Genomic DNA, 12,731 nt, shown 5'->3' on the forward strand with positions numbered 1-12,731 from the left:
TCCTATAAAATATAAATGCATAACAGTTATTTATATAGGTCCAAATAAATCATTGGAGTCCGTAATATATAAAATTATAAATACAAGCTAATAAGCTTTTAAGCTCTTCATAGTTCTTCATAGCCAGTGCAGTGCAGTGTCAATTACCCTTCATTTTGCATCATCAAACCTTAGAGATATAAAGTGATAATGTCTTCTGAGCTCAATGCAATTCTCCCTCGGGTCCTAGTTGTTTCTAGACGCACCGTTCGCAAGAACAAGTTTGTTGATTTCGTTGGTATGTTTCATTTCCTTTTTCCAGATTAAAAAACAATGAAAAAAGGTGTAGGAATTTATTCATTAGAATTATATGTTGATATTTATGGTGACTCTTTGTCTTTGATGTTACTAATAAGAATCATGGTAGTTATGTTACCCAACAATTATTGTTATCTATGATACAACTTCTCTGTCTTTATTTTCTGTTTTGCAACATTTACCAAACACTTTTGATCAAAATGGTTGTTATGTTTGTGTGTGATTTTCAGGTGAGTATCACCTTGATCTTATAGTAGGCTATGGTGCAGTACCAGTGATTGTTCCACGTGTTTCTGGGGTCCACACCTTGTTGGATAGCTTTGAGCCAATCCATGGTGTTCTTCTCTGTGAAGGAGAAGACATTGATCCTTCATGGTATGAACAAGACACCACTGATCTGTCACAACAAGAGTTGGAAGAAATAAGGAGGATCCATTCAAGTGACACAGCCATTGATAAAGAGAAAGATTCAATTGAGCTTAGTCTTGCAAAGCTTTGCTTAGAGAGGAACATACCCTACATGGGAATATGCAGAGGCTCACAAGTTCTAAATGTTGCTTGTGGGGGTACCCTTTATCAGGACATAGGTAGTGAGCTTTCAAAGAATGTTCCTTTGGAGCAAAGAATGATTCATATGAACTATGATGACTATGATGGACATAGGCATGTGGTGAAGGTTGTTGAAGACACACCTTTGCATCATTGGTTTAAGGATTCTTTGGAAGAAAGGGGAATGAATATTTTGGTAAATAGTTATCACCATCAAGGGGTTAAGAGATTGGCGCAACGTTTTGTTCCAATGGCATTTGCTTCTGATGGTTTGATTGAAGGGTTCTATGATCCTAATGCTTATTGTCCAGAACAGGGTAAGTTTATTATGGGATTGCAATTTCACCCTGAAAGAATGAGGAGGCCTAATTCAGATGAATTTGATTATTCTGGATGCCCTTTTGCTTATAAGGTTTGAATTTCTTTGTTATTAATGTTAGAATATGGACTCATTAGCATTTTGGAAATTGCATTGCACTTTTAATGATGAAAAATATGCAGGAATTTGTGAAGGCAGTAATTGCTTATCAGAAGAAGCTAAATAATTCAACAGGTGTTGAAAATTCTTTAAAGCTTAATGAGGAAATGGAAAACAAAAGAAAAAGCATAGTACGTAGTTTCTCACTTGCCAAAGACTTGTATACCACTGGCCTTGAGTTAAACTCTGACAAAGAGTCTGAACTTGAAGTAGGGGCAGAATTTCTTGAGGTACTAGCATTATTAAATGTTGTAACAGATAATAGGAACATTCTTCAATCTTTTTTAGCCCTTTCCACTAATTATTATTTAATCTATATTTGAATTTGAAGTCAAACACAGCAATTAGTGTGCAACAAGAGCATAGGTTAAAGCAAATGGGTGCAACATTCAGGAATGGAAGGCCATGCATAGAGAGACTAAAGCTGAGTGAGGATAGAGAAAACAAAGCAAGAAATTTGATGTCTAAAATGTCAGAGGAGCAGTTATCTGAGTTATTATCTTTCTACCACACAATGGGGCAGATTTGTTCGGAAGTGTTGGATTCAAAAATATATAGCCTTGTCCAATGATTTTAGTTCATGATTTTGTTTATTTCCCTGTGTTTTGTAACCATGTGATTGTTGTAAGCTAGTTTGGTGTACTAAAAATAAGTTAATTATGAGATTTATATTAGGACAAATATTCATCATGAGTCAAAAGGTTTAAATGTAATATAATTTGAAATTGACATACTAGATATGTTTGATTTGTGTTTTTGTTTTGATTATGATGAAGATAAGAGGTTGATACAATAAAACAAAAATATAAAATATTATGATAAGTGACATATTATAAGTCATAAATAAGTCTTCTCATAAATTCTAACAAATTAATAAATTAGGTGTCCATTTAGATTAGCTACTTTTGGAATTTTTTTTAGTGTAAACCTTTACATTACCTTAGCATGCTCCTGGCAACAGTGGTGCTGTTTGATGCACCGATGTTCACCATAAAATTTCTCTCTTTGATGCACCAATGCACAAAGAACCCAACATTATTTTCCTTCAAAGTTCGATTCTTTGGGTGTTTCACTTCCCAAAAGTTGGCACCCAAAAGAGCTAACAGAGAGTTTGCTGGGGCACTCAGAGTCCTTAACCTTGTAACCCCAAAAAAGAGTCTCATTGATGTTGAAAATCGTCGCAGTCATCTTCAGCTTATCGAGGGCATGCTGCAAAACGATGCCACAAAAACCATTGTTGTTGATGATTCTAGTTTGAGGGCCACAAAATCTGAAAGGAAGGTTCGTTCCACTGTTATTATGGAACAAGATTTGGAGATTGACGTGTGCTTCTTGTCACGTGCTGTGAGCTCGTGTGGCTCCCACCGTGACCTTTTTGGAGGTGTTCAATATCATTGCTTGGCAATTACAACTGGGTTCATTGCCAATGTCTATGTTGGAAGCTCTTTGATTAGTTTGTATGGTAGGTGTGCATTGTTGGGTGATGCATACCGGGTGTTCGATGAAATGCCTGAGAGAAATGTAGTTTCATGGTCAACAATTATCTCTGCATTTGCACAAGAATGGAGGGTTGATATGTGTTTGGAGCTCTTTTGTCAGATGAGGGGCTTGGCTGCGTTGAAGCCGAATTGCTTTACATTCACTAGTCTTCTTAGTGCTTGTATGGGAAGTGGAGCACTTGGACATGGAAAGGGTGCTCATTGTCAAATAATTCACATGGGTTTTCATTATTACCTCCACATTGAAAATGCTCTCATTGCCATGTATTCTAAGTGTGGGGCGCTTGACGATGCCTTGTTCATATTTGAAAATATGAAGCAAAGGGATGTTGTCACTTGGAACTCCATGATCGCAGCGTATGCGCAACACGGGCTGGCGCAAGAGGCAATTTCTCTTTTTGAAGAGATGATGAATCAAGGTGTTAATCCAGATGTGGTTACTTACCTTGGCATATTGTCCTCGTGTCGGCACGGAGGTCTTGTTAAAGAGGGTCAAGATTACTTGAATAACATGATTGAACAGGGCGTGCAGCCAGAACTGGATCATTACTCTTGCATTGTGGATCTTCTTGGTCGGGCTGGCTTGCTTCTGGAGGCTCGTGATTTCATCCGAAACATGCCTGTTTGTCCCAATGCTGTGATATGGGGTTCACTGCTTTCATCTTCTAGGCTTCATGGAGATGTTTGGATTGGCATCGAGGCGGCAGAGAGTAGGTTGTTACTTGAACCAAGGTGCACTGCAACACTTCAACAGCTGGCGAATCTGTATGCTAGTGTAGGTTGGTGGAATCAGGTAGCACAAGTGCGAAAGTCATTGAAGGACAAAGGTCTGAAACCAAATCCTGGTTGTAGTTGGATTGAAATCAAAAGCAGAGTTCATAGATTTGAAGCACAAGATAAGTCAAACAACAAAATGACTGACATTCTTTTGATCATGGGTAATTTGGTTGAGCACATGAGTAGTTTAGGTCTTCAGTCTCAGATCTCTGGTGAGGAAAATGTGTGGTCTTCATAATGCTAAGGGGATCTCCATTATTGGGCAGTTCACATTTATGCAGTACAAGCAAAATGGACTGTGTAAAGCTACCTTCATGTAAAGAAGATGTTGTACAAGACTTTGGCCCTTCATTCAAAGGAGATTCTGTTTGCCAAACCAGTAAGTTCTATATTCTAAAGAATTGAGGATGAATTAATTTGAACCATGTTTTTTATTCTAATCACCTGGAGAATGCTGTTGGATAATGTGGACAGGTGCAGCTTTGGTAAAGTCTGGTTCAATTCCTTGAGAGTTGAGACATGTGAACAAGATTGATCCCTGTAAGCACCCACAAAATGCTTTTAAGTTTTAAAGAAGTTTTTGTGGCAGGTTTATTGAATGCTGCAGGATCAACCATGACATGAGATGCTACTGGTGTTCTGAATATAGAAAATAGAGAAAGGTTATACAGATATATTTGACAAGAAAGGAGAAAAGAAAGGTCACTTGAAAGAGTTATAGACAATATTAGATAGAAACAAGGATATGTCACAGACCTGTACTAGTTTACTGAATAATTTTTTTCCCTCTTTAATCCTAGGCCAATAATCTGAGATTAAATTCTGTATTTACAATAATATGTAAGGTATTCTTTTGTCCCTTGGGCTTGGTTGGGTCACTCTCAAAATTGGCCTAAGCTGAGAAGTGAGAATCCATCAAACAAGTAGTTGATTTTATTCTGCATAGTATCAGTAGTTGGCAGATTTAGTTGTAGTAAGACTATTGGTGATTGCATCAGTTTCTGTCAACTTCATAAATGAAAAAGAAAAATGTGTTAGCCATCTTAATACTTACTTGTTACCATACGACCAAGTCTACTTAAAGACCTTACCAAAATAAAATAAGAAAATTTACTGAAATAGTTACTTTTGACCACTTCTATTAATGCTAGTTGTAAAAATGATCGTGATTCATCTTTAGAATATTATGCCGTTTATTCAAGGCATACTTTTCTTTGGATTTTAACTTTCTAAATTCCAAACTGTATATGCGAAAAAGTTTACAGCATTTTTTTTAATGGTAAGTATTCTTAAGATAATTGCTAGATAAATTCATAATTAGTTGTGCAATATGTTGGCCTAATTAAAATCCGGTATGTTAGTTGAGACAATAACACCGCTTTTTAAGTATATAACAACATTTTCTTTGATGATCCATAATAAAATATATAAAAGAAAAATAATTTTGGTGTTGTTTGCTTAGTACTCTAAAAATTGAATGAGGATTAAATCTTAAATAAATTATATGGATCGAATATGTATAAATAATGTTTAGTATTTTTTTTATTTGAATATTTAAATTCCTATATACACGTATACTCTATATATAAGTCAACGAAACTCTACAATACTTTATTAGTCTCAATTACTATCCTTTTCTTTGAATTTTCATGTCTTGTATTATCCCTTTAGTCTTGTTTAATTATCTGATTCATTTTGCAAAGTTAAACACATACACTAAGATCCTCTGCTATTTTCTAAAATGGCTTCTCTGCTTGTTATGCTTCTCCCTCACTTAATGATCCTCTTGATAATGATTCAGATTCCTCCATACTTAAGCTCCAATGATGATAACTATACAAGTTGTGCTGATACTCGCTATGATTGTGGGAAGATTAACAACATTGGTTTTCCATTCTGGGGAGGAAATCGTCCAAAGCAGTGTGGCCACCCTCTTCTACAACTCAACTGTGATCCTGATCATGACTCCACTACTTACATAACCATCAAGAACATGAGATACCGGGTTTTGCAAGCATACCCGGAAAACCAAACCATGAAGATAGCAAGAGTTGACTACTTTGAAGGTCTATGCCCTTCAAAAGCAGTAAACACAAGCCTTGACTTTGAGCTCTTTGATTATGGGCCTGGCAATAAGAATCTTACCCTCTTCTATCATTGTTCTTTAAATAATGGTTTGCCCAATTCCATCCCCGGATTTCTTAATTGTTTCTCAAATAGGACTTCAAATGAATACTTTTATGCTAGGCCTGAAGCTCTAGGTGCTCCTCCTTCTAGTGTTGTTTGCACAACAAGTGTGTTTATTCCATTGTTGTTGCAATTTGATGTTAAAGTGGAGTTGACATGGAACAACATAGAAGGTGCTATCCAAAATGGATTCTTGGTGAAATGGATAGGAAGTGTAGCAGAATGTTTCAAGTGTATGAACACAGGTGGAGCCTGTGGCTATGATTTGAATTCAAATCAACCAACATGTTATTGCAAAGATCAGTCTGGCTATTCATATTTGGATGATGGGCACATCAAAATCTGTGATGCTTCTGCCACCTCACCAACTCAAGATGATCTTGGACGTTCAGGTATATGTCATATTTCTAACATGCAATTTGTTTTATAACTATATACAAGAAATAATATCATTTCTTATAGTAGTAGTAACTTATTATAGTCCTTATTAGTTCCTCTATATAACCAATTGTTTCTTTAGTTGAGTTTGATTGTAATCCCATACATAGTTTTCTGTTCTTACTTCTTACTCATATGGCTAAGTCAAATATAGCTTAAATATTTTAAACTAAAGTCATTATCTTACCCTTGCCTCCAAATAGATATCATTTATAGTGTAGAGCCACCTATTGCTATTAGAATATTATTTAATGAGTATCTTAAGAATATTTATTAAGAATATTATAAGTATATAGTTTTTCCAACTCTTAATTTCTTATATAGTGGTCAATTTCTAAATTTCTACGGTGACTTAAGCTCAAATTTTCTTTTCCAGCATTGTCTAATTTTTTATTCAGTATGATGAATTATATTACATATTTTTTAGATAAATTGGTCTATCATATCAATTTTGAAAATTTGTGACCGGATAATAATTTTATTAACAAATTAATACTTTTTTATTAATATTAGTGAATACTTTGAGTTAATATCTTATTTGTATACTTCGAGTTTAAATTATTGACCAAAAAAGTAGTAAATTTTGTTAGTCATATAATATTATTCATTTTTAGTTCTTTTTCCTTTTTTTCGTTTAAAAAGAGTTTTAGAGCAATGATTGAGTTGTCTCCGTAATGAATTCAAGTCGTGAAAATAGCCACTAATATAATTATCAAGTTAGGCTGTATACATTATATTTTTCGGATATAGACCTTTTTTATTTCTACGATAATGTAGGATGCTTGTGCATCGAGATACCTTTTCCTATATTTTTTTGGTCCACATATATTGGAAAGTTAAATCTATCTAGGTTTGATTTTTCATTCCTCTGCCCTTCCATATTATGAATATAGTTCATCCTTTGAATTCTATTTTCCTTAGCTAAGCTAGTCTTAAGTTATATACTAATTTTCTTTATTTCTTAAGCTATTTTCCTTAGCTATGCTAGTCTTAAGTTATTTCTTTATTTCTTAAGCTATTTTAGTCAATAGATTTGACTAGCTAGCAAAACTCATATAAGTTTTCCTTTTTTTTTTTCTTTAGAATATTATGCCGTTTATTCAAGGCATACTTTTCTTTGGATTTTAACTTTCTAAATTCCAAACTGTATATGCGAAAAAGTTTACAGCATTTTTTTTAATGGTAAGTATTCTTAAGATAATTGCTAGATAAATTCATAATTAGTTGTGCAATATGTTGGCCTAATTAAAATCCGGTATGTTAGTTGAGACAATAACACCGCTTTTTAAGTATATAACAACATTTTCTTTGATGATCCATAATAAAATATATAAAAGAAAAATAATTTTGGTGTTGTTTGCTTAGTACTCTAAAAATTGAATGAGGATTAAATCTTAAATAAATTATATGGATCGAATATGTATAAATAATGTTTAGTATTTTTTTTATTTGAATATTTAAATTCCTATATACACGTATACTCTATATATAAGTCAACGAAACTCTACAATACTTTATTAGTCTCAATTACTATCCTTTTCTTTGAATTTTCATGTCTTGTATTATCCCTTTAGTCTTGTTTAATTATCTGATTCATTTTGCAAAGTTAAACACATACACTAAGATCCTCTGCTATTTTCTAAAATGGCTTCTCTGCTTGTTATGCTTCTCCCTCACTTAATGATCCTCTTGATAATGATTCAGATTCCTCCATACTTAAGCTCCAATGATGATAACTATACAAGTTGTGCTGATACTCGCTATGATTGTGGGAAGATTAACAACATTGGTTTTCCATTCTGGGGAGGAAATCGTCCAAAGCAGTGTGGCCACCCTCTTCTACAACTCAACTGTGATCCTGATCATGACTCCACTACTTACATAACCATCAAGAACATGAGATACCGGGTTTTGCAAGCATACCCGGAAAACCAAACCATGAAGATAGCAAGAGTTGACTACTTTGAAGGTCTATGCCCTTCAAAAGCAGTAAACACAAGCCTTGACTTTGAGCTCTTTGATTATGGGCCTGGCAATAAGAATCTTACCCTCTTCTATCATTGTTCTTTAAATAATGGATTGTCCAATTCCATCCCCGGATTTCTTAATTGTTTCTCAAATAGAACTTCAGATGAATACTTTTATGCTAGGCCTGAAGCTCTAGGTGCTCCTCCTTCTAGTGTTGTTTGCACAACAAGTGTGTTTATTCCATTGTTGTTGCAATTTGATGTTAAAGTGGAGTTGACATGGAACAACATAGAAGGTGCTATCCAAAATGGATTCTTGGTGAAATGGATAGGAAGTGTAGCAGAATGTTTCAAGTGTATGAACACAGGTGGAGCCTGTGGCTATGATTTGAATTCAAATCAACCAACATGTTATTGCAAAGATCAGTCTGGCTATTCATATTTGGATGATGGGCACATCAAAATCTGTGATGCTTCTGCCACCTCACCAACTCAAGATGATCTTGGACGTTCAGGTATATGTCATATTTCTAACATGCAATTTGTTTTATAACTATATACAAGAAATAATATCATTTCTTATAGTAGTAGTAACTTATTATAGTCCTTATTAGTTCCTCTATATAACCAATTGTTTCTTTAGTTGAGTTTGATTGTAATCCCATACATAGTTTTCTGTTCTTACTTCTTACTCATATGGCTAAGTCAAATATAGCTTAAATATTTTAAACTAAAGTCATTATCTTACCCTTGCCTCCAAATAGATATCATTTATAGTGTAGAGCCACCTATTGCTATTAGAATATTATTTAATGAGTATCTTAAGAATATTTATTAAGAATATTATAAGTATATAGTTTTTCCAACTCTTAATTTCTTATATAGTGGTCAATTTCTAAATTTCTACGGTGACTTAAGCTCAAATTTTCTTTTCCAGCATTGTCTAATTTTTTATTCAGTATGATGAATTATATTACATATTTTTTAGATAAATTGGTCTATCATATCAATTTTGAAAATTTGTGACCGGATAATAATTTTATTAACAAATTAATACTTTTTTATTAATATTAGTGAATACTTTGAGTTAATATCTTATTTGTATACTTCGAGTTTAAATTATTGACCAAAAAAGTAGTAAATTTTGTTAGTCATATAATATTATTCATTTTTAGTTCTTTTTCCTTTTTTTCGTTTAAAAAGAGTTTTAGAGCAATGATTGAGTTGTCTCCGTAATGAATTCAAGTCGTGAAAATAGCCACTAATATAATTATCAAGTTAGGCTGTATACATTATATTTTTCGGATATAGACCTTTTTTATTTCTACGATAATGTAGGATGCTTGTGCATCGAGATACCTTTTCCTATATTTTTTTGGTCCACATATATTGGAAAGTTAAATCTATCTAGGTTTGATTTTTCATTCCTCTGCCCTTCCATATTATGAATATAGTTCATCCTTTGAATTCTATTTTCCTTAGCTAAGCTAGTCTTAAGTTATATACTAATTTTCTTTATTTCTTAAGCTATTTTCCTTAGCTATGCTAGTCTTAAGTTATTTCTTTATTTCTTAAGCTATTTTAGTCAATAGATTTGACTAGCTAGCAAAACTCATATAAGTTTTCCTTTTTTTTTTTAAAATTAAGATGTAGTATTGGCTTGCCAATGAGTAATAGCTCAAATGACATAGTTTCTCCATACTCAATTAAGAGGTTGCGAGTTCGAGTCTCCTATCTTTGGTAAAAAAAAAAAAGATGTAGTATTGGCTTGTCAAAACGAAGTTTAGTTGGTCTAGTAGATAGTTCACTAGTCCGTTTAAACAAGTGTCGGAACTCATATAAGTTTTTTTTTTTTAATTAAGATGTAGTATTGGCTTGTCAAAACCAAGTTAGGTTGGTCTAATAGATATAGCTCACTAGTCCATTTAAGTAAGTATCGAAATTGGAATCCTGCCTTATACATACAACTCAAATAAAAGTATTGCCTTGTCAATCTTTTTGTTTGCAATGTTTTTTTTTTCTTTGTTTGTTCATATCTTTCCATCTAGATTTTGTTCATACTTTCCCCAATTAATTAAGTGGCCATCCTCCTCTCATTACAGTTTTCCACTACTTGTAAACTACGTTACTCGATCTCACAACGTGTATGAAGCGAAGCTAATTCCGTGTATGAAGCTAATTAATTAACCTCCCTAGACATTTTGATTCTTTTCCCTATATTTTCATTTTCATTATGACATCAGCTATGTGTTGTTGACGTCATCCAGCTTCTGCTTCTCCACTGTGTCCATTATTAGATTAACTGGGAATGAGATAAGTTGAATTCTTGTAGCACAAAATATATGTAAAATACAACATAACGCGTTTCCAAATTCCAAGTTATTTGAATGGACGTATATATTTTTATGTAGTTTGAAAGTTTAATTTTAGTTGACATGCACAAATAGGAAGAAAATTAGTGCACTAATTAAATACATGAGAGCGATGTAAATTATTAAGGAAGCTAAGGTGGTCAAAAAACGGGACCTCCGAGGATCCCCTTCTAGAATCACACTTTTCGGAATTCTAATTCAGAGAAAGTGGCAGATTTATGAGATTAATAAAGTAATTAAGTTCATCATATATAACAATATAATTTCTTTTTTCCATGTTCCTTTGCCTCAACTTTTCTATAATAAACCACTCTAATAAGATAAAAATTCACGTATAATTGTTTTAATGTGAAATTGATAATTAAGAGTCCTCAAGTAACAATTTAGTTAAATTTATTAAATTATCTAACGAATTTTGGTTATTATTTTCTTTTTGAGTACTGCTAAAGAGCCAATGACCTAAACGTACAATGTGTACAATGAGCTAAATTTTTTGTCTATGAATAAAATGAACATCACCCATACTATCTAGAATAACCATATCCAAAGATTGAACTATTGATCTTTCGGATCTAGAACTCTAATACCATATCATGAAACCACTCATCCCAAAAGCGTAACCTGACAGGACAATATAACACTAATGGTCATATTTCTAATATTTCCTAAACCTCCATTATACACATTGTACGCTTAGACCATTAGCTCCCGGTACTTATTCTTTCTTAATACAATGTAATATTTGAACGTAGAGACTCACTTGCCGTTTTCTTCGGTTAATGTAATAATATAACAACCTCCTAGAAACACGGCTTTTATATTTTATTATATATTCATTATTCAGTCTTCCTCTGTTTGCTGCACTTTGAACCCAACTCCTATATATTTTCTTCTTCTTTTCCATCATCACTTCTCCTTCTTGTTCTTCTTCTCCCTTTGCAACAATGAAACCTCTTTGTCGTCTTCGCCACCTATATTCCATATGGATGTTCATCTTAGCTCTTATTGTCCTGGCAACCCACGTTCCAACATCTGTAGGTGCCGCTGATAACGTTTATTACTTGGCGTGCAAGAACACTTTAAGCTGCGGATCCATCAGCCAACTCACTTACCCTTTCTGGGGTGAAATTGACAACACTAATGACAGGCCAAACTATTGCGGTGAGCCTAACTTGGAGATCACATGTGAAGATAACAACCATAATAATGGAGTCCCAAAGTTCACAGTGGATTCTGTCAAATACAGGATTCTTGATTGGGACGTCGGTAAACAGAATCTGACAGTTGCTAGGGACGATTACTTTAGTACTAGCATTGATTTCTGTTCAGGAGATTTCAGCAACAACACCTTGAATGAAACCATACTTCAATATGATGATAACAGTGTTGTCAATATCACAATCTTATACAAGTGTTCTTCAGAAACAAAGCCTTCAGATCAGTTTAAGATTGTTCAGAGTTGCGGCAGCAGTAGTGTCTACTATGCTGAACAAGATGATAATAAGGCGCTGCCTTATTATGAAGGTTGCAGCACTGTTATTTTTCCTGTTTCAAAGGCCCTAGCTTCGGCTTTTGCTAACAGTGCCAATAACCCCACTAGAATTCAGCAAGCGTTGCAAGGTGGTTTTGTCTTGAAATTATTGCCTCAAATCAATGATCAGTGCAGAGGATGCACTAACTCAGGTGGCAATTGTGGCAGCAATGATGGACATTTCGTCTGTTACTGTAATGATGGAACTCATTCAAATTCTTGTTCAGGTAAGTTTGTTTCTTAATTATTATTCATGATCATGCCTGCATGCGTGTGCTGGTTTCTGTCTTTCTGTTACCGCAATTGCTCCATCCAATACCCTTCTATATTTTGCTCGTGGTGGTTCATCCATGCAACAATTTCATGGACCAAAATTTATGTTAATAGTATTAGATAGATATTCTTAATCGAGATTAATTACTTAGGATTATTGTTAATGGGATTAACATGCGTCAAACCCTCTATCTCTTGATTAAGGGTATGTAGTATTTTGCTCTTCATCCATGCAACAATTTCATGGACCAAAATTTATGTTAATAGTATTAGATAGATATTCTTAATCGAGATTAATTACTTAGGATTATTGTTAATGGGATTAACATGCGTCAAACCCTCTATCTCTTGATTCTTGATTAA

The 12,731-nt window shown here is 33.7% G+C and overlaps 5 protein-coding genes across 11 annotated transcripts in view; all 5 read left to right on the forward strand.

Annotated features, from left to right (window-relative positions):
- LOC107635706 lies at nucleotides 45–2,073 on the forward strand. Its single transcript, XM_016339262.2, has 4 exons — nucleotides 45–277; nucleotides 528–1,258; nucleotides 1,348–1,554; nucleotides 1,656–2,073. Exons 1-4 carry the CDS (start codon nucleotides 190–192, stop codon nucleotides 1,893–1,895), a joined length of 1,266 nt encoding a protein of 421 aa, XP_016194748.1. The 5' UTR covers nucleotides 45–189; the 3' UTR covers nucleotides 1,896–2,073.
- LOC107635704 (pentatricopeptide repeat-containing protein At2g37320) lies at nucleotides 2,254–5,511 on the forward strand. 2 transcript variants are annotated; one of them, XM_021122272.1, is made up of 3 exons: nucleotides 2,254–3,979; nucleotides 4,075–4,140; nucleotides 5,402–5,511. In XM_021122272.1, exon 1 carries the CDS (start codon nucleotides 2,270–2,272, stop codon nucleotides 3,836–3,838), a length of 1,569 nt encoding a protein of 522 aa, XP_020977931.1. In that variant the 5' UTR covers nucleotides 2,254–2,269; the 3' UTR covers nucleotides 3,839–3,979; nucleotides 4,075–4,140; nucleotides 5,402–5,511. The 2 variants fall into 2 exon arrangements, with proteins under 2 accessions (XP_020977931.1, XP_016194746.2); XM_016339260.2 differs by lacking the exon at nucleotides 5,402–5,511 and having other exon boundaries at nucleotides 4,075–4,647.
- On the forward strand, nucleotides 4,959–6,510 carry LOC107635707 (LEAF RUST 10 DISEASE-RESISTANCE LOCUS RECEPTOR-LIKE PROTEIN KINASE-like 2.8). The gene has a single exon (XM_016339263.2). It carries the CDS (start codon nucleotides 5,342–5,344, stop codon nucleotides 6,215–6,217), a length of 876 nt encoding a protein of 291 aa, XP_016194749.1. The 5' UTR covers nucleotides 4,959–5,341; the 3' UTR covers nucleotides 6,218–6,510.
- Nucleotides 7,785–12,731, forward strand: part of LOC107635700 (LEAF RUST 10 DISEASE-RESISTANCE LOCUS RECEPTOR-LIKE PROTEIN KINASE-like 1.4) — a 23,312-nt gene continuing 18,365 nt past the window's right edge. For all 6 annotated transcript variants that reach the window (XR_002362108.1, XR_002362106.1, XR_002362109.1 and 3 more), the window contains exon 1: nucleotides 7,785–8,707. Coding sequence is in view for 1 of the 6 variants with exons in the window: in XM_016339252.2 (XP_016194738.1) it covers nucleotides 7,870–8,707 (838 nt within the window). In the remaining 5 variants the exon portion in view is untranslated. The remainder of the gene's footprint in view (nucleotides 8,708–12,731) is intronic.
- On the forward strand, nucleotides 11,093–12,565 carry LOC107635708 (LEAF RUST 10 DISEASE-RESISTANCE LOCUS RECEPTOR-LIKE PROTEIN KINASE-like 2.1). The gene has a single exon (XM_016339264.2). The coding sequence runs from the start codon at nucleotides 11,509–11,511 to the stop codon at nucleotides 12,337–12,339; it is 831 nt and encodes a 276-aa protein (XP_016194750.1). The 5' UTR covers nucleotides 11,093–11,508; the 3' UTR covers nucleotides 12,340–12,565.

Source organism: Arachis ipaensis, chromosome B04, assembly GCF_000816755.2.
Source record: "Arachis ipaensis cultivar K30076 chromosome B04, Araip1.1, whole genome shotgun sequence".
In the NCBI taxonomy this organism is placed as follows: Eukaryota; Viridiplantae; Streptophyta; class Magnoliopsida; order Fabales; family Fabaceae; genus Arachis; species Arachis ipaensis.